Source organism: Myxocyprinus asiaticus, chromosome 24 (genome assembly GCF_019703515.2).
Source record: "Myxocyprinus asiaticus isolate MX2 ecotype Aquarium Trade chromosome 24, UBuf_Myxa_2, whole genome shotgun sequence".
Classification (NCBI taxonomy): Eukaryota; Metazoa; Chordata; class Actinopteri; order Cypriniformes; family Catostomidae; genus Myxocyprinus; species Myxocyprinus asiaticus.
Genome location: NC_059367.1, coordinates 30,423,926 through 30,444,304, shown reverse-complemented (window position 1 = coordinate 30,444,304; position 20,379 = coordinate 30,423,926). Strand labels below are relative to the sequence as shown.

The 20,379-nt window shown below is 38.8% G+C and overlaps 1 protein-coding gene across 2 annotated transcripts in view; it reads right to left on the bottom strand.

The window, feature by feature from the left end:
• The window catches only part of LOC127414769 (GDNF family receptor alpha-2-like), a 177,230-nt gene extending 159,804 nt beyond the window's left edge, over positions 1-17,426 (bottom strand). For both annotated transcript variants that reach the window (XM_051653036.1, XM_051653037.1), the window contains exons 1-2: positions 16,891-17,426; positions 4,003-4,308 (exon numbers count right to left, since the gene is read on the bottom strand). In XM_051653036.1, coding sequence (XP_051508996.1) covers positions 4,003-4,308; positions 16,891-16,984 — 400 coding nt within the window. In that variant the 5' untranslated portion in view covers positions 16,985-17,426. The remainder of the gene's footprint in view (positions 1-4,002; positions 4,309-16,890) is intronic.
• Positions 17,427-20,379: the final 2,953 nt, after the last annotated feature.

Below are 20,379 nucleotides of genomic sequence, written 5' to 3'. Positions count from 1 at the left end.
ATTGAAGGGAATTTGTGTTGATGGGTCCTGTAATAAAGTGTATCGTGTGTGATGAACGATTCACTGGCTGGGGAGGTGGTGCCAGGGCGGTCTACGTCGGCTCCACGTCAGGATGATGCCGTGGCTTCCCCTGCCCATAGAGAATTCCCTGCAGGGAATTTCCCTCTGGAGCAGACATGAGACAAAACCCTTAGGCACACCTTTGACCATGTGAAAGTGATTGATGGTCAGTGCCTCCAGCCAGACATTGTGCTATCATACCCGTATTTTTCTATTATTAAGGATCAGTTGTATCGAGTGGTGCAGGCCGCTCAGACAAAAGAAGATTCACGGAGGCATTGGAAAGGCAATTCGAAGGAATTGGCATTGACCTCATTTGGCCATTAGAGCGGACCGCACGCAGCCATCGCTTTGTTTTTGTTCTGGTGGACTACACAACACGATATCCAGAAGCAGTGCCTCTGTGCAATATCTCAGCATGCAGTGTTGCAGAGACACTCTTCAGAATAATCTCCAGAGTGGGGATTCCAAAAGAAATCATCACTGATCAGGGCACTACGTTTATGTCATGCAAACTGTATGAATTATTGGGGATTAAATCAATTCAGACCAGTGTTTACCATCCCCCAATGGATGGCTTGGCTGAAAGATTTAATCAGACACTAAAGAATATGATTTGTAAGTTCATGCATGAAGATGCTCGAAATTGGGACAAGTGGCTCGAGCCCCTATTATTTGCAGTTCGAGAGGTCCCGCAAGCCTCCACAGGGTTCTCCCCTTTTTAATTATTGTATGGGCATTGACCATGTGGCATGCTCGTAGTACTACGGGGAAAATTGGGAGGAGGGACATTCAATCAGCAAAAATGAAATTCAATATGTTCTTGACCTGAGAGCAAAACTCCACACACTGGGGCAATTGACACAGGATAATTTGCTCCAGACTCAAGAACGTCAAAGCCGGCTGTATAATAGGGGTACTTGGCTATGGGAATTTGCACCGGGAGATAAAGTCCTTGTATTACTCCCCACATCGAGCTCTAAACTACTCCCCAAGTGGCAAGGGCCCTTTGAGATCACACGGCGAGTTGGGGAAATCGATTATGAGGTTAAACGAATGGATAGAGGAAGAGCATGTCAGATTTACCACCTCAGTCTTCTAAAACCTTGGAGAGAGGCAGTCCCCATGACTTTGGCGATGGTGGTTCCGGAGAGGGAGGAGCTTGGACTGGAGGTGAACTTAAAACCCACCGATCAAGTCTCCCCGGTCACTTGCGGAGACCAAATCTCACTGTCACAAGTCACAGAGGTGGCCAGGTTGCAAGGAGAATTCTCCAACATGTTCTTGCATCTTCCCGGTCATACAAATCTCATAGAGCACCATATCGAAAAGGCCCCAGGGGAAGTGGTACGCAGTCAACCCTATCAATTACCCGAACACAAAAAAAAGTGGTTCGGGAAGAATTAAAGGCAATGCTAGATATCCAGGGGTGGCGGACATTTATTTAAATGTTGCGTCGAGCATATTGCTGATCCCAAAATGATGTATTAATAAGTCCCCTTTCTGCTGGTCAGAGTGGATTGTGAGGGAGGTTAATACACACAGTGACCTATTTGAGAGTGGAGTGTTGAGATCCTTTGAAAATTTGATTCAACATTTTGGGATTCCCAGATCTCAGTTCTTTAGGTATTTACAGCTGCGCCACCTGCTCTATACTATTTTTGGGAGTAGCATACACTAAAGCGGCAGATACTCTGGGAGTGGTGATTACTGCTTTTGGAAAAGGTCATGAGGCATCAGTGTATTACTCCCTGTTAATTCAGAGTCTTGGGGACAGAGCTTCAACTTCTCTCAAGAGATTATGGGAGAAAGATTTAAACTTGGTATTGGAGGAGGGAATGTGGGTTAGGATTCTAAAAAACATCAAGTCTGCATCTAGAGATGCAAGGGTGCGCCTTATGCAATTCAAGATTTTAAATCGATTCTATTGGACCCCCTCTAGATTGTATAGGCTTGGTCTTAAAGGCACACCAACCTGCTGGAAATGCCAATCAGAAGATGGAGACACAACCCATGTTTTTTGGCAGTGTTAAGATCCAAGAATTTTGGCTGAAGGCTCAGAGCTTTATGTGTGATGTATTGGGCAATCAGCTTTCATTTTGCCCCAGACTCTGTTTTTTAGGAGATGGGGCGGTTAAATGGTGTTAAATGTTAAATGTGTGTATATATGTTTTGCTTTTCCTTGTTATCTATATGAATCAATAAAACAAATTTAATCCGAAAAATCAAAATACAATATACAAAAAGTATGTCAACAAAACCTCAGATGTGAATCTACATAGATGAATAGGAATCATTATATGTTATAAAAAATGTCTACATTGATATAGAAACAGATCTAATTACATGTATTGCACTGACCAAAATAGTAAAGTAACATCTTCAGTGAAAGTTTTCATTTCATCCTTTAGGATGTACACAATCCATATAGTGGATTCACTTGTATTCGCATTGTAAGAGTCTTTTTTGCATATCACAATATGCATTGTACTATTCATCTATGTAGATTCATATCTGAGGTTCTGTTGACATACTTTTTGTATTATGTATTTGGATTTATCAGATGTTGCATTCGACAGAGTGTTTTGTGTTGTGTGTGTGCTGGAAAGTGACCTGTAATAAACAATGCTAAAATGTGAGCTGGTTCCCGCTTCCTTATTTCCCTGAGACTGACCTGAGACCTGTCACACTGATAAAGAGAAATACAACTGAAATGGCATATTTGTGTTTAGAACATTCTAGTGATCATATCTGCTGATTTCAAAGTGGAAATGTTGCCATTTTAAAAACTAATGACAGGAAAAATTGTGAGATTATCCCATGTCCAAAGAATCACTCCCCACGTTTGAAACTGCATACTTCCCTAAACACATGGGCAGCACTAGGGCTGGGCTTATGGGGCTTAAGCCACGAATGTATTTTGTAAAGCCCTGAATGTTTTTATCATCTTGTAGTGATGTCAGAAGTACCAATGCTTCGTCAGGTTAATACTAAAACATATTATGCTTTAATATTTTAACAATATATTTTAATATTAAGTAATATAAATATATATATATATATATATATATATATATATATATATATATATATATATATATATATATATATGATACCTCTCTTTCTACAGTATCAATAACACCAAATAACACCATAATCGATATAACACCAAACCCATGCACTGTCTTGTTGGCAGCGGCTTTCCTGCACTCATATACACCCACGCAAGATGAGCCCTCACGATATGCAATTGCAGTATGCTCAATATTACTGTCTTCGTGATATACTGGAAACTATGGTCCATCCAGATTTAGTAAGTACCAAATATTAAGATATATAACCCTGAAAACAAAGAGTAACATATACAGATATGCTTGAGGGATTTCCAAACTTTAAGTCACGAGCCAGTACATCTGCGTTTTTTTGCGAAACCTCAAAACAGAGTGCCATGAACCTCGCAAACTTTGGCAAAACTAGCAGGGTTTTTTTAATCCCTCATAAGAACCTAATTTAACCTATTTACAGCCTGTTATCTTCTAAACTAACTTGAAGCACCCGAAAAATCAAAAATCAATATATATAAATTGTACACAATGTGCATCGAACTACGTAAAGCCAATATAGGGACAAAATAGTGTTTTTTAAAATCACATTTTTAATTACACTGTTAAAAGCATGCAATTTCTTATCGTCAAACGTATCAAAAGCTGAGACAATAGTTCATACTTCGACAATGTGCAAATTCAGATGCAGCCACTGATTCCTAATTTCTGCCAACGGGACCCTGCTTTCTTTCTTACACTGCCCAAATTTGACTGTATATAATAGTGGTATATTTCGTGCACACTTTTTTAATATACTACTGTTTTGCTCCTAAATTTTTGAAGAAGTGTAACTATTTAAATATCTATCCATTTATCCATAATTCCAAAGAGCTCTTACCTTCAGTAAGGCCTATGTTGATGCTCCAGTAACTCTGCAGACACTGCATTTCTTTCTTCATTCCCCTCTTGCAGCGGCAGTCAAAGAGAGACATTTCCTGCAACACTTCCAAAGCTACCTGGCAATCCCTATTGGCCAGCATGGTGTTCCTGTCTTTGCCTGCCAGACACTGCCTCATGATCCTGAAGCGATGGCTGCATTTTTGGTCCTGGTTACACTTCTCAGTGGTCCTTAAACAGTCCATTGAGTCCTGGTGCCCAGACTCAGACAGAGCAGAAGAGCCCGACATGCAGAACACTAGCTCATCTATAAAGCAATTTGGAAAGAAGAGAAGCAAAGTTTCAGGTGTATTTTATTATGTTTACATACATGTGAATGAGTTTAAAATGTTCAAAAACTTTCATTTTAAATTAAAAAAATAATAAATATTTAACATTAATATACAATGAATAAATTATTTTTAATTGGATATAACTAAATATATCATATATTTAAATAAGATAATTAACACATACAAATATTTTCAAATGTTAAATTAATAAAATACAAAAATAATTACATTAAAAAAAAAACTTTAAAAGGATAATCAACATACATTATGTATACTGTATTTTTCTATGTGAAAAGGGATAATTTTATGGCTAAATGTCTCTGTGAAGACATTAAAGGGATTGTTCACCCAAAAATGAATATAGATACACACACAGTGCATCCGGAAAGTATTCACAGCGCTTCACTTTTTCCACATTTTGTTATGTTACAGCCTTATTCCAAAATGGATTAAATTCATTATTTTCCTCAATTCTACAAACAATACCCCATAATGACAACATGTAAGAAGTTTGTTTGAAATCTTTGCAAATTTATTAAAAAAAACAAAAAAAAAACAAAAAAAAAAAACACATGTACATAAGTATTCACAGCCTTTACTCAATATTTTGTTGAAGCACCTTTGGCACCAATTACAGCATCAAGTCTTTTTGAGTATGATGCTACAAGCTTGGCACACCTATTTTTGGACAGTTTCTCCCATTCTTCTTTGCAGGACCTCTCAAGCTCCATCAGGTTGAATGGGGAGCGTCGGTGCACAGCCATTTTCAGATCTCTCCAGAGATGTTCAATCGGGTTCAAGTCTGGGCTCTCGCTGGGCCACTCAAGGACATTCACAGAGTTGTCCTGGAGCCACTCCTTTGTCATCTTGGCTGTGTGCTTAGGGTTGAAGATGAACCTTCGCCCCAGTCTGAGGTCCAGAGCGCTCTGGAGCAGGTTTTCATCAAGGATGTCTCTGTACATTGCTGCATTCAGCTCTCCCTCGATCCTGACTAGTCTCCCAGTTCCTGCCGCTGAAAAACATCCCCACAGCATGATGCTGCCACCACCATGCTTCACTGTAGGGATGGTATTGGCCAGATGATGAGCGGTGCCTGGTTTCCTCCAGACATGACACTTGCCATTCAGGCCAAAGAGTTCAATCTTTGTTTCTCGTGGTCTGAGAGTCCTCCTGGGACCTTATATAGACAGGTGTGTGCCTTTCCAAATCATGTCCAATCAACTGAATTTACCACAGGTGGACTCCAATCAAGTTGTAGAAACATCTCAAGGATGATCAGTGGAAACAGGATGCACCTGAGCTCAATTTTGAGTGTCATGGTAAAGGCTGTGAATACTTATGTACATGTGATTTTTTTCATTTTTTATTTTTAATAAATTTGCAAAGATTGCAAACAAACTTCTTTCACATTGTCATTATGGGGTATTGTTTGTAGAATTTTGAGGAAAATAATGAATTTTATCCATTTTGGAATAAGGCTGTAACATAACAAAATGTGGAAAAAGATATATATATATATATATATTAGGGCTGGGCGATACATCGAATACTCACAATATAATCGCGATGATTTTGCTAATGATGTAAAATTCAACAATATCGTGAATATCACGATGATATTAATGAGCCTTTTATTTGGCCATTAAGTTTCATAGAGTGCATCAGCAGACTAATTTCACGATCCTTCAGGGCTGTATAATTAATTAAAACAACATCAAAATGGTGATCATATGTGATTATTTTAATGCCAAAGGCTACGATTAAAGAGAAGGACCTGGCTGCAGCTTGCAGAATGAGGCGGGGCTACATATGGGGCGGAGCTACACGTGTCACCCCGCCCATAACATATTCTCATTGGCTTGTTCATCTTTCATAGACACATGATAGGAGATGTGGTCATCATTGCTGGTGTGTTATCATTGTTTGAGAGATATTGAATAGTTGAGCCAAACCATTTGATTATGGTGCATACTTGTATGTGAAATTCAATCCTAAATTTCATGGATTTTATCCTACGTTAAATATGAGGAACAAATCATGATTTATAAAAGCTGAAACTGACGTGAAAATGTTCTTAAACAATTGCCAACTGAAAAGCATGTATATGTGTTTTTTGTGTTTGGTGCTCATGCCTGTATGCCTCATGGAATATTCCTTATTTTCCACTCTAACGGACTATTTATTGACTGCCGTTGGTTTCTGTGTGCATGACACTTAGAAAGTAATTTTTAGGCCGACGAGATAACGGAGCACACATTTTTGGAGCGAGGAGGAGAGATAATCGTTTACAATACTTCAAAGAAATGAATATTAATCAATATAAAATATGAGTGAAAGCACCACAACTATCTCAAGAATGGCATAACAATTTTCATCAGTTCATCTGCCTCTTCTTTGTTGGCATATATTAAAATGACTTAATTCCTAAAATGCAGAGTAATCAATAAATCGAGCAGATACAGATGGCGTGCATAAAGCAAATTGGTCAATGAAAGAATCTATTATTAATCATGCAAAATAATCACTCATGTTGACGAGCTGTTATGGCAGAATCTGGGAGACTAAAAGTGCGTGCATGCTCTCGGTTTTTTCGAGAATTGCCCATTGCATTCAGTCACATGCCTTATGAACAAATGACTGAATGAACCACATGGGTTTTTGTATTCTGTACCCCAACATTAGGATATTTGAAAATATGTTTATATTACATCTTTATAACTTTTGTGAGAATTGGAGTGTAATTTACAGTTCATTTACAGTAGATAGCGCTGTAGGTTTTCATAACCCATTTGTTGGGTCATAAATTAAAATGTTTATATAACAACACTGATAAACTTTTTTTTTTAATTTTCATTCTATGGTGATATTATTTTTTTTTTCTTTTTTTAAAATTAATTTAATTCATAATTAATTTCTCTAACCATGCGTTATAATGAAGGCTTTGTGAAATTGCACAACTTTTTTGATTTACAGATTTGAATGACAGCAGACCCATCAACAGTTTGTTCATCGGTCCATGCGACTCAGTCCTACTACATTTGTTTGAAATGACACATGAGGTACAACACAAAGTCACTTACGAGTCATAGCACTAAAATCAAAATGATCTTTCCTAATTATTTCATCACTGACTACGACCGCATTTGAGTTGAATCTTCACCATAGTATGATTAGTAATTTTGCCCTCCGCTTTCAACACGTCTGAAACAACAACATGCTGCTCAGACAGACTCCTACTACAACTGTTTGCAATGAACTGTGAGGTACAACACAATTTCATATCACTTACGAGCCACAGCACTATAATAAAAAATTATTGGGCTACACTTACTTAAAACGCATCTCCTATCATGTACACCAATAAAAGATGACTGAGCCAATGAGAGTAAGTTATGGGCGGGGCGACACGTGTAGTCATGCCCCAATGTGTTGCCCCGCCCAGTTCTGCAAGCTGCAGCCAGGGATGCTTGGTGCGCTTCAGAATGAACCGGTAACGTGCTGATCGTGTGCATGTGCGGGGGCGGCGGGCGCTGGTGTTTTTAGTGTAGTTCACCTGCATTGTGAGTACTGCAGGTTCATACATTCGCACAATTCCAAACTATAAAGTAATTATAAAAATCTACAAATGTGGACAAGTAAAGGAGAGTTTGACAGCGGTTCACAAGATGCGACACTCAGAACTGGCAAACAAACATTACCCTTTCCGTTTCAAAATAAAAGCTCCTGGTGATGGTGAACTAAACACGACTGCACTTGCAATGTCAAAATAAAACCCCCAGTTTAGGGTGAAGTAAATAGGACAGAAATACATTAATTTATCTTTAACAAATATTATCCTGAAAATAATAATAATTCAGTATTATATTATAATTATAAACTTGACTGGGTTCCACAGTAATAATTTAGTACTATGTAATATTCATCTAGTTTCAAAACAATAAGTAGTTTTTGCACACCTTGTTCATTCACAAAGAAAAATGGTTTTAGTACAAATATATGAAGGTAAATAAGATTTTTATTAAGATTCAATATATGATTGTATGTTAAATGTAAGTGTAAACATGCAAATCAATTAAAATTTATTACATTTTACTCTCCCTTGTGTTAATTTAAAGAAAAACTGTGGGAAACATGCCTTCATTTTTAAATAGATTTTAATTTAATGCCTTTGAAATATGTATTCTACATGGCTACAATGGCTGTTTAGATGAAATGATGGTTCCTCTGATTTAAAAAAAACTTTTATGCTGTTTCAGAGCAAAAACATTATTATCGAGATATATATCAAATATTGTCAATTTGCTAAAAAAAATATCGAGATATAAATTCTGAAGCCATACTGCCCAGCCCTAATATATATATATATATATATATATATATATATATATATATATATATATATATATGTGTGTGTATATACACACAACAGCTAGTTCTGGTCCTTGAATCTGATTGGACGAGAGACGTTCCATGAGTGCTGATGGTCTCACACCATCATCACTCAGACGCTTCACTGTGTGTATCACTCCACTTGTGTTCATGCCATTCTAAACGAAAGTGTAAGAGCAGTGCAGATGTGTTAAGAGTCATCTGTCTCTTTACATTTATTATTGTGACATTGCTTATTTTATCCAGCAGGAGGAGGCAAAATACCATTTTTGTGTGTAATATGAGCCAGTTGGTGACATGAAGTCAGCGTCACTCAGTGTTTATATTCAACAGCACTTCCATGATCGCTTGTATTACTACTACACTACTAAAGCTAGGAAACAGCTTTAAACTCGGTCGACTCAAGATGGCACCGAGTATGGCTGATGCGTTGCGAGCTCCGACACAACATGGTAGTGTTTTGTATGGTTTTTGTCTTGGATGTTGTCTGCCTTATTGTCTACGACAGACAAACACTTTTGGACATTGGTTCAGCAATTTCACACCGTAAACCGGACTTCAAATTCCTCAATGCCGACCCTCTGTTTACAAACATGCAAGCGGAGCCCTTTGTCTGGGCAGTCCGGACGCGGAAACACAGGAGGAAAAGGGGAAACAGATCCGGCGTTCTCATCAGAGTAAGACGCCGCGCAAATCGACCCTGCTACCCAGTATTCTACTGGCAAATGTTCAGTCTCTGGATAACAAGCTCTGCGAGCTGAAAGCGCGGATCTCTTTCCAACAAGAGACGAGGGACTGCTACATTATCTGCCTTACGGAAACTTGGATGTCTGCGGAGATTCCAGACTCAGCCATTGAACACGCAGGGTTCTCCGTGCACCGAGTGGACAGAGCGGACAGAGCGAAAGACCTCTCAGGTAAAAGCAGAGGTGGTGGTGTATGTTTTATGATCAACAAATCCTGGTGTGATCAGAGGAATGTACATTCTATCAAAACTTTCTGCTCTCCTGATCTGGAATTTCTCATGCTTCTGTGTAGACCATTCTGGCTACCGAGGGAATTCACAATGGTCATTATCACTGCTGTGTACATCCCGCCACAAGCCGACACAGACTGGGCACTCATGGAACTGTATGGGAGTATAAGTGAGCAGGAAACCACGCACCCTGAGGCCGTGTTCATTGTGACCGGGGACTTTAATAAAGCCAGTTTCAAATCAGTCGCACCAAAATACCACCAGCACATTAGTTTCAACACACGAGGGGACCGGGTTTTGGACCATTGCTACTCTCCTTTCCGGGATGGCTACAAATCCCTCCCCCGCCCACCATTTGGTAAATCGGACCACTCTTCCATTCTGCTTCTGCCCGCTTACAGGCAGAAACTGAAACAGGAAGCACCCACCCTCAGAATGATCCAGTGCTGGTCGGACCAGTCAGACTCTACGCTACAGGACTGTTTTGATTACACGGACTGGGAGATGTTCCGGTCCGCCTCTGATGACGACATCGAGCTTTACGCTGATAGCGTAATGTGTTTCATCAGAAAGTGCATGGAGGACGTCGTTCCGACCAGAACAACACGGATCTATCCGAACCAGAAGCCATGGATAAATAGCGATGTTCGCACGGCACTTAATGTGCAGACCTCCGCTTTCAATTCCGGGAACGCGGAGGAGCATAAACAAGCCAGTTATGTCTTCCGAACAGAACAGCAAAACACCAGTACAGGAATAAGATTGAAGGACAGTTTAACACCACCAACTCTAGAAGCATGTGGCAGGGAATTAACATCATCACGGACTTTAAAGGGAATAAAAACTCCGCCATGAACACCGCTGCCTCTCTCCCGGATGAGCTAAATACTTTTTATGCTCGTTTTGAGGGAAATAACACCACCCTTGTGGAGAGAGCTCTCGCGGCTGAAGCTACAGAGGTTAGTTCACTCTCCGTCTCTGTAGCGGATGTAACCCGATCCTTCCGACGGGTGAATATCCGCAAAGCCGCGGGCCCAGACGTCATTCCGGGCCACATCATCAGAGCGTGCACGAACCAGCTGGCTGGTTTTCAACCTTTCCCTCTCTTTGTCTGTAGTCCCCACATGCTTTAAAACATCCACCATTGTGCCTGTTCCAAAGCAATCAAAAATCACTTGCTTAAATGACTGGCGTCCTGTTGCTCTGACCCCCATCATCAGCAAATGCTTTGAGAGACTAATCAGAGATTACATCTGCTCTGTGCTGCCTCTCTCTCTTGACCCATTGCAGTTTGCTTACCACAACAACCGCTCCACTGATGATGCCATTGCATCTACAATACACACTGCTCTCTCCCACCTGGAAAAAAAGAACACTTATGTGAGAATGCTGTTTGTAGACTACAGCTCAGCATTCAACACCATAGTGCCCTCCAAGCTAGATGAGAAACTCCAGGCTCTGGGCTTAAACAGCTCGCTGTGCAGCTGGATCCTGGACTTCCTGTCAAGCAGATGCCAGGTGGTTAGAATAGGCAGCAACATCTCCTCATCACTGACCCTCAACACTGGAGCTCCACAGGGCTGTGTTCTCAGCCCACTCTTGTATTCCTTGTACACACATGACTGTGTGGCAACACATAGCTCCAATGCCACCATTAAGTTTGCTGATGACACAACGGTGGTAGGTCTGATCACTGACAATGATGAAACAGCCTACAGAGAGGAGGTGCACACTCTGACACACTGGTGTCAGGAGCACAACCTCTCCCTCAATGTCAGTAAGACAAAAGAGATTGTGGTGGACTTCAGAAGAAAAGACAGAGAACACAGTCCCATCATCATCAATGGAGCACCAGTGGAGAGAGTCAGCAGCTTCAAGTTCCTGGGTGTCCACATCACTGAGGAACTCACATGGTCCATCCACACTGAAGTCATTGTGAAGAAGGCTCATCAGCGCCTCTTCTTCCTGAGACGGCTGAGGAAGTATGGAATGAACCTCCACATCCTCACACGGTTCTACACCTGCACTGTAGAGAGCATCCTGACTGGCTGCATCTCTGCCTGGTACGGCAATAGCACCGCCCACAACCGCAAAGCACTGCAAAGGGTGGTGCAAACTGCCAGACACATCATCGGAGGTGAGCTTCCCTCCCTCCAGGACATATATACCAGGTGGTGTGTGAAAAAAGCTCGGAGGATCATCAGAGACTCCAGCCACCCGAGCCATGGGCTGTTCTCACTGCTACCATCAGGCAGGCGGTATCGCAGCATCAGGACCCACACCAGCCGACTCCATGATAGCTTCTTCCCCCAACCAATCAGACTTTTGAACTCTTGATCTCCCACGATCAAAATACATCAGCACTGCACTTTATTACTCTTACTCTTATATCTCACACCGGACTGTCATAAATTATATTATTATTATATTATATTCTCTCTTAACAACTTACTATCAACCGACAGCCTGAATGTCAATTCAGAACAATACAACCTACTGTACATTCTATATATACTACTATATATATACTTTTTTTTTATTTTTTATTTATTTTTATTTTTTTTTATTGAATGTGTATCTATATTGTGTGTATTGTATGCTGTACAGTGTATGTTATTATTTGTATATTGTGTTGTGTGTAATTATGTGTATATTAGACTTTAAATTGTGCTGTGTTAATTTGATGTTATTGTAAATTGGTATATGTCTCATCACTGTCACGACTGCTATGTTGATCGGAACTGCACCCAAGAATTTCACACACCATTGCGCTTGATTTGATTTTTTTTAAACGGCTTTAAACCAACAAATTCAGCATTATGGCTCATCACAGCTGAGAGACACAACAGACTGATTAATTACGCAAACTCAAGGTGCTTACCTCTTACGGGACGTTCCACATTGGAGAGGATAAAATGGCGGAGGAGACTGCGGTTTCTATAGTGAAAGACTCTTGCGCACCGGCTACCGTGAAATAGAGAGGAATACCCCCGCTTGGACGGCTATTTTTCCAATGAGAAAATAGGATGCATTTCACCAAAATGACATTATCTTCAGAAAGCTGACTAACAGACTACAGCATCATCAACAGGTGATCACACACGCTCCATCTCTCTTTCTCTCTCTCTCTCAAACACACACAAACACACACACATCCTTGTTTCTCCAATAACATGTTAGTTATGTTCTAGTAGTTCTGAAGTTATGTTTTTGAGAGGCTTGGACGCTTGGACACATCATTTGGTTTGATCCAGCAACGGCAGATTCTGAGCCATCACGTAAGCAAGTAATTCCATGCACAAATGAGTTTTTTTGTAACCGTACTCAGTTTTTTCTTATTTTTTTAAATTTACTTGTTCATTGAACTGTTGTATATAAGCAATATCACTCTCGCAATCATGCTATATGGCCCTAAAGCAGCACTGCTGTGATTACCTATGGCACTCGACATGTGGCCTAGTGCCTATGGCCAAATCAAAGCAGTGCTGATATAGGGCCATATCACACTCTTGCTCGTGTGATATTGCTTAAATACACTGGCGACCAAAAGTCTGGAATAATGTACAGATTTTGCTCTTATGGAAAGAAATTGGTACTTTTATTCACCAAAGTGGCATTCGACTGATTACAATGTATAGTCAGGACATTAATAACGTGAAAAATTACTATTACAATTTGAAAACAAATTTTTAGAACTTCTTAAACTGCTTCAAAGTGTTCTCATCAAAAAATCCTCCATGTGCAGCAATGACAGCTTTGCAGATCCTTGGCATACTAGTTGTCAGTTTGTTCAGATACTCAGGTGACATTTCACCCCACGCTTCCTGTAGCACTTGCCATAGATGTGGCTGTCTTGCCGGGCACTTCTCACGCACCTTACAGTCTAGCTGATCCCACAAAAGCTCAATGGGGTTAAGACCCATAACACTCTTTTCCAATTATCTGTTGTCCAATGTCTGTGTTTCTTCGCCCACTCTAAACTTTTCTTATTTTCTGTTTCAAAAGTAGCTTTTTCTTTGCAATTCTTCCTATAAGGCCTGCACCCCTGAGTCTTCACTTTACTGTTGTACATGAAACTGCTGTTGAGTGGATAGAATTCAATGAAGCTCTCAGCTGAGGACATGTGAGGCATCTATTTCTCAAACTGGAGACTCTGATGTACTTATCCTCTTGTTTAGTTGTACATCTGGCCTTCCACATCTCTTTCTGTCCTTGTTAGAGCCAGTTGTCCTTTGTCTTTGAAAACTTTAGCGTACACATTTGTATGAAATCTTCAGTTTTTTGGCAATTTCAAGCATTGTATAGCCTTCATTCCTCAAAACAATGATTGACTGATGAGTTTCTAGATAAAGCTGTTTCTTTTTTGCCATTTTTGACCTAATCTTGACCTTAAGACATGCCAGTCTATTGCATACTGTGGCAACTCAAAAACAAACACAAAGACAATGTTAAGCTTCATTTAACAAACCAAATAGCTTTCAACTGTGTTTGATATAATGGCAAGTAATTTTCTAGTACCAAATTATCAATTTAGCATGATTACTCAAGGATTCTCAAGGTTGGAGTGATGGCTGCTGAAAATGGGGCCTGTCTAGATTTGATCAAAAATGACTTTTTTCAAATAGTGATGGTGCTTTTGTTTTTACATCAGTAATGTCCTGACTATACTTTGTGATCAGTTGAATGCCACTTTGTTGAATTAAAGTACCAATTTCCTTCCGAAACAGCAAAATCTGTACATCTTTCCAAACTTTTGGCTGCCAGTGTGTGTGTGTATGTATATATATATATATATATATATATATATATATATATATATATATATAATATTATCATTATTATTATTATTTATTCACCCTAATGCTAAACCAGATGTGTACAACTTTCTTTCTTCTGCTGAACACAAAGATTTTTAGAAGAATATTTCAACTCTATAGGTCCATACAATGCACATGGTTGGGTACCAAAATTGTGAAACTCCAAAAGGACATTAAGACAGCATAAAAGTAATCCACAAGTCTCCAGTGGTTAAATTCTTACCTTCAGAAAACATATCAAAATGTAAGTCATTTTTTTACTGTAAATCTCCACTTTCACATTCTTCTTCTTTTTCCAATTTGCCTTCTTCGTGCACATCGCCACCTACTGAGCAGGGAGGAGAATTTATAGTAAAAAAGAACTTCAGTATTGATCTGTTTCTCACCCACACTATTATATTGCTTCTGCAGACATGGATTTAACCACTGGAGTCTTATGGATTACTTTTATGCTGCCTTTTGGAGCTTCAACAATTTGTTACCCATTTGCTTGCATTGTGAGGACTTATAGAGATGAAATATTCTTTTAAAATGCTTCATTTGTGTTCAGCAGAAGAAAGAAAGCCATACAAATCTGGGATGGCATGGGGGTGAGTAAATGATGAGAGAATTTTCATTTTTGGGTGAACTATCCCTTTAATGACTGCCTTCCCCTTTTATCAATTGACAATCATTCATATTGTGTCAATGACTATAATAAGGCAGCCTAATACATGGTTTGAAGACTATTAAGCCTGTGACAAAGTCCAGATGCTCGTGCAATCATGTTTATGACTCACAGGGACTGCTTGACAGCCCATAATGGTGTAAATAACAAAATATATGCCTTGAAGACAGAAATATAATATAAATCACACAAAAGACTTCTAATTAACATGACATGACTCACCATTCTATGCGATATGACACTTGACACAGTTTAGAAGAATGAGTCTTGTTTTAGTCACTGTGAAACATTGTTTTAATTAGTGGAAAAATATGAGTTGTACCTTGATGGAGCAATTATACTTTCTTACTGCATTGACATTTCGAGTATGGCAACTTTCAAACAATCCTTCACACATAGTCTTTCACACTTATTCATTGGCCATGTACGTATATGTGTGTGAAAGTATTGACAGATTTTTTTTCATAGGGTCAGTTTAACAGAGGTGCTACCCACCAGTGACACCTACAGGTGTAAATACATCATAATCAAAACCAAAATTTTAATCATTATCATTTTTCTTGTATTTAAAACTGTCCAGAACATATGTTTGAGTAAAAAAAAAAAAAAAAAAAAAAAAAAACGTATAAAAGAATTAAAACACCCTCTGCTATCTATTCACTCATTGTATGTTTAAAAAAAAAAAATAAAATAAAAATGGAGAGATATGTTGAACGATAACCGATGCCGTAAGACCTTTGAATGTGGCAAAGGTGTGAGAGATCATGAAGTTACACATAGGCTAGGCTACTGTATATAATATTACTATAATTAATGACAATAGTAAAAACAACAACAAGCAGTCCCATTAATTACACATTAAGAATATGTGCATTTGTATTACACAGTTCTTATGTACTTACACTGTAAAATGAAAACTAATCTAAAGTGCAACTGGAGGATGAATATCTATTCAAAATGGCTAAATGTTTAATATGTTCTGCAGACTGTTTGAATCTTCAGTCTGAATTGCATCATAAGGTGCGCAGAAAGGATCCAGTCGTGTCAGTGTGCAAAGGCCAGTGATACATCTGCAGAGTGACCTTGATAGTTCTCACCTTCATTGAACTATGACAGTTTTCACTACTGTATCAAATAACCCTTAAATGAGAGATTAAAACTACTAGATACTAATTAGAATCTAATTAGACGTCATGTAAAACTTAATATTTAGTATATAAAGAGAATCCTAGTTAGCTGCTCTAACAGATCTGTTAGACAAACAGAAAATCACAATTTGTTTTCTGGAGGAAGGAAACGCAGGTCATATAGTATTACATCATTATCATAAATTTAAATATGCGTTTAAGCACTGTATTATGAACTGGAGAGAAGTTCTTCTAGCTCTTGTAAGCAATTACAAATGTCAGTTCCCATAATCAATCGGCTACCGAAATGTCATGAATGTAAAATTCAGTTTTTAATGCTTGTTGGCAAACTTGACCACATCTCACGGAACTTGTTTAAATATTATGGGTGTCAAAGTACTATTTTATTTACCCTGAATTATGATAATCATTAAGTCATTTTCTAGAGGAAAGTAAATCTAAATCAGATGGAAGAAACTAAAAGGAATGGAGATTTTGTGCTCACTTTGACTAAATAATAATAATAATAATAATAAAAGTGAAATATTGCTCAGATGGTGTAAACTGAAACAGAAACTTACCTAAAAAGAGCAGAACACCGTAAATATAGATATACATCTTGGTGTTTCTGATAGGGAATTGATGCGCGTGAAAGAGTGCAGCTCCTGCTGTCATATGTTCCCTCCAAATAAACTGTATTCTGCTGTGTCCTTTTCAAATGCCGATGCTGTTCTAAATGATCTATGAGCTTAAAAATTCCACATTGTGCCCCGTGTTTGTCGCACCATTGTCTTTTTCCTGTCTAAATAATCCAATGCCTCATAAATGAGAGACAAAGTTCTCTATTCCGCTCAGGAGGTGAACTATACACCCAAGATTTCCGTTGGAGCCGTTACTCGTGGTGTCCTTTGGATAGAGACATATTTCCCAATGCTGATGCTCTACTACTGCGAAGGACGCAAAATTAAAACGTTCGGCTCAGTAAAGAAATGCTCATCTAAAGGATAGATATTCCCACGTCAGTGTATCTCCGAAATAAAATTCCCAATCAAAGGCAGTGAGAAACTTCAGATGGCAGAGCTATGCGGACAGACTTCTGTCTCCTCTGTGCGCGCTCTGGCGGAGGCAGTGAAACTGAGGGTAAAACTGAGCGCACGTGCCCCTATTACGCGTTTCAGCCCACGTTATATGATCCGGCAATGGATGAGTTAAACAAACTGAGAAGTCAAGCGGACTTACAATACTGTGTCCACGCTGGCTTACTAATAAGTTTGAGCTGAGGATAAATAGCAACTTTGGGCAAGAGACAGCAACTGCGCTATAGATTTCTGTCTAACTGTCCTACTGTTGCCTATTGTAGTTGCAAGCATTCAAGAAGAACTAGGCTTTTCCGTGTGAGTGCGAGTATATTCAGTACTTACAAGCTCCCAGGAAAAGAGTTTGCTTAGGGCGTGTTTAAATTATATGGAAATCTGTACAGTAAATGTACATTAGGAAGAAAGACTGTTAGATGCTTCTATTCTGGCAAGTTGCTATAGACTGCGTCAGGTTCAGGAGAGTCCTGGGTTTGTTGAGACCTGACATCCAGCATCTACTGACTGTTAAATGAGGTGGTCACAAAGTGGTCATATTGGCACAGCCCTTGAGTGCTTGTCATCCTATATACAGTATCAAGCTACACTGCAGTGTGAAAACATTATAATTAGGCTATTTGCAAATTTGCTCTAAATATTTCAGGGATGAAACAAACATGTTCTAAGAACACATGGCTAAATTAATGTTGTGTAACAGATGTGGTCAACTAGGGGGGTATGACTAATATGGATTTTGTCAGCCAGTGATACCGGGCTGTCATTCCATCATGGCTGTGTGGTGTTTGGCAACTTATACCCACAATTTACAAAAGCTTTCTAAATTTTGAACAATACTTTCTATGACATTTAAGGCAGGTAAACAAAGATGAAAGAGGTGAGAGCAGAGAGAGGAGGGGGAAGTCTCCACAAATAAGTGAAATCAATATCCAATTTTACTGAATCGAAATGGCAGGTAGAGTGAAAATGTATAGGAATATATGTTTTTTTTTTTTTTTTTTTTTGTTTTTTTTTACACCTATCCAAGTCATTTTTCTCAGACATCTCTCTAAACAGTATTAATTTGTGTTTGTTTTTGTGACACATCACAGTGATCCCCTGACTTGAAAGGTTACAGCATCACGGCAACATCCTTTGCATAAACTGATGGTACTCATGACCTCTGTCTCCAATAAAACTGTTATCCAAGCTTAAAATAGCTTTTTAACACCTTTAAAAGTTATATTATAATTAGGGCTGGGTCAGTGGTGAACTACTGGCAGTGCAGACTAAGCAGCTGCACTGGGGTTCAGGGTGAAAGAGTGTCAGTCGGAAGGGAAGGACCGCGGGCCCAATGGGCAATGAAAAAGACTGCTCAAAATGTTCAGTTTGAGCTTAGATTAAATTTAAATTTAAACTGCATCTGGGAGAAACATTGTGCAATTTTTCTGTGCTATTGTGGTCTTTTATTATTTTCTTTGTGGCTTATTATCATGCAGTAACACACTGACAGAGACTGGTGTATATCGTCATCAAATCAGAGGCCTTGTTTACACTTGGCATTAACGTGATATCATAGTAATCTGATCAAGCAGATCGGATCATCACCCAGTCAGAACATTTGACCAAATCAAGTAGCTTCTGTATTTGGATAATTAATCAAATCTTTTTTCCCCACGCAATATTTAAATGGACTCTGGAAAATGGTGCAGATGCAAAGCAAACCTTAATGTGAAATGCTAGGATTTTTATAAACCTTCTGCAATCACAAGGCTAAGCGTTTCAGGTATCTTAAAATGAGAAGAAAGAGTAGATGGCAAAACAATTATGTTTTTCTTGGATGCCACAATTGAAACTGCCACAATATAGATCAAATAGATAAAATAAATGTATGGGTCCAAAATCGTAGCCAGTTTTGGTGAGAGAATTGCACATCCTTAGAGACCCTACCTTCAAAATTCAAACCCAAGCAGTCAAAGGAAATGCATCAGAGCAACCATGTGTCTGGCCTGACCACATGTGATTTGATCACCCGGAACGCATTTTATACCAGGTATAAACTGGGTCATAGAAGTGGTTCAGCACTAAGAAACACCACATGAATACATGAATGCATCAGTAAAAATATTCATACAGGGATCTAAAAGATAGATAAAATATTGTGAGAAAAAGTATCACGATATATATGAATATATGATTGAATTAGAACAGCCCTAATTATAATGCACTTTTTAAACATCCAGCTAAAACACATAAAGGGATCTCTGCATTACAAAGGCAAAATGCTGTAAGTATCGCAGCACTGAGGAAAAAATGGCAGAGAGTTTAAAAAGGGGGGCTTGAACATACATATAGTATTTTAATTATTATTATTATTATTATTTATATTTTTTAATCATGAAAAAAGTGACCATGAAAACTTAAGTAACATATCATAAAATGTTTTGTAATCATTAATTAAAAATATTTACACAATTATTATAAGGATCCCAATGTCCCCGAATGCTGTAATTTGAAAAATAACATGTGTCGCTTGTGTGGTTGCCATGGATTCCATCAGAAAGGGGACCCTTACAGTAGGCTATTTAATCTCGAGCAGCAGCTTTCCTCCACAGAAAACAGCAATAGTAGTCTATCTACAACATGGAAGAGGACTGTTGGTGGCGATAGTAAATACATTGAAGCTTCATATGCGGTCTCGCAAGACATTTCTAAACTTGGAAAACCTCACACAATTGGCAAGACTTTAGTTTTGCCTGCTGCAAAAGATGTGCAGAATCATGTTCATTGAAAGCTCTGCAGTGCAATTAAGTTCAATTCCACTGTGAAACATACCGTCAGACACAGATTATCTGATCTCACCAATGAAGCTCAGATGGCCCCGCCAGTGGGCCTGCAGAGAAAAAAATAACTATCAAAATATTAATAACTACAGTCTTGACCAACACAAAATATTGTTTTAAAGCTTAGAAGATGTACTTTTCAATGCATATAGGCAAT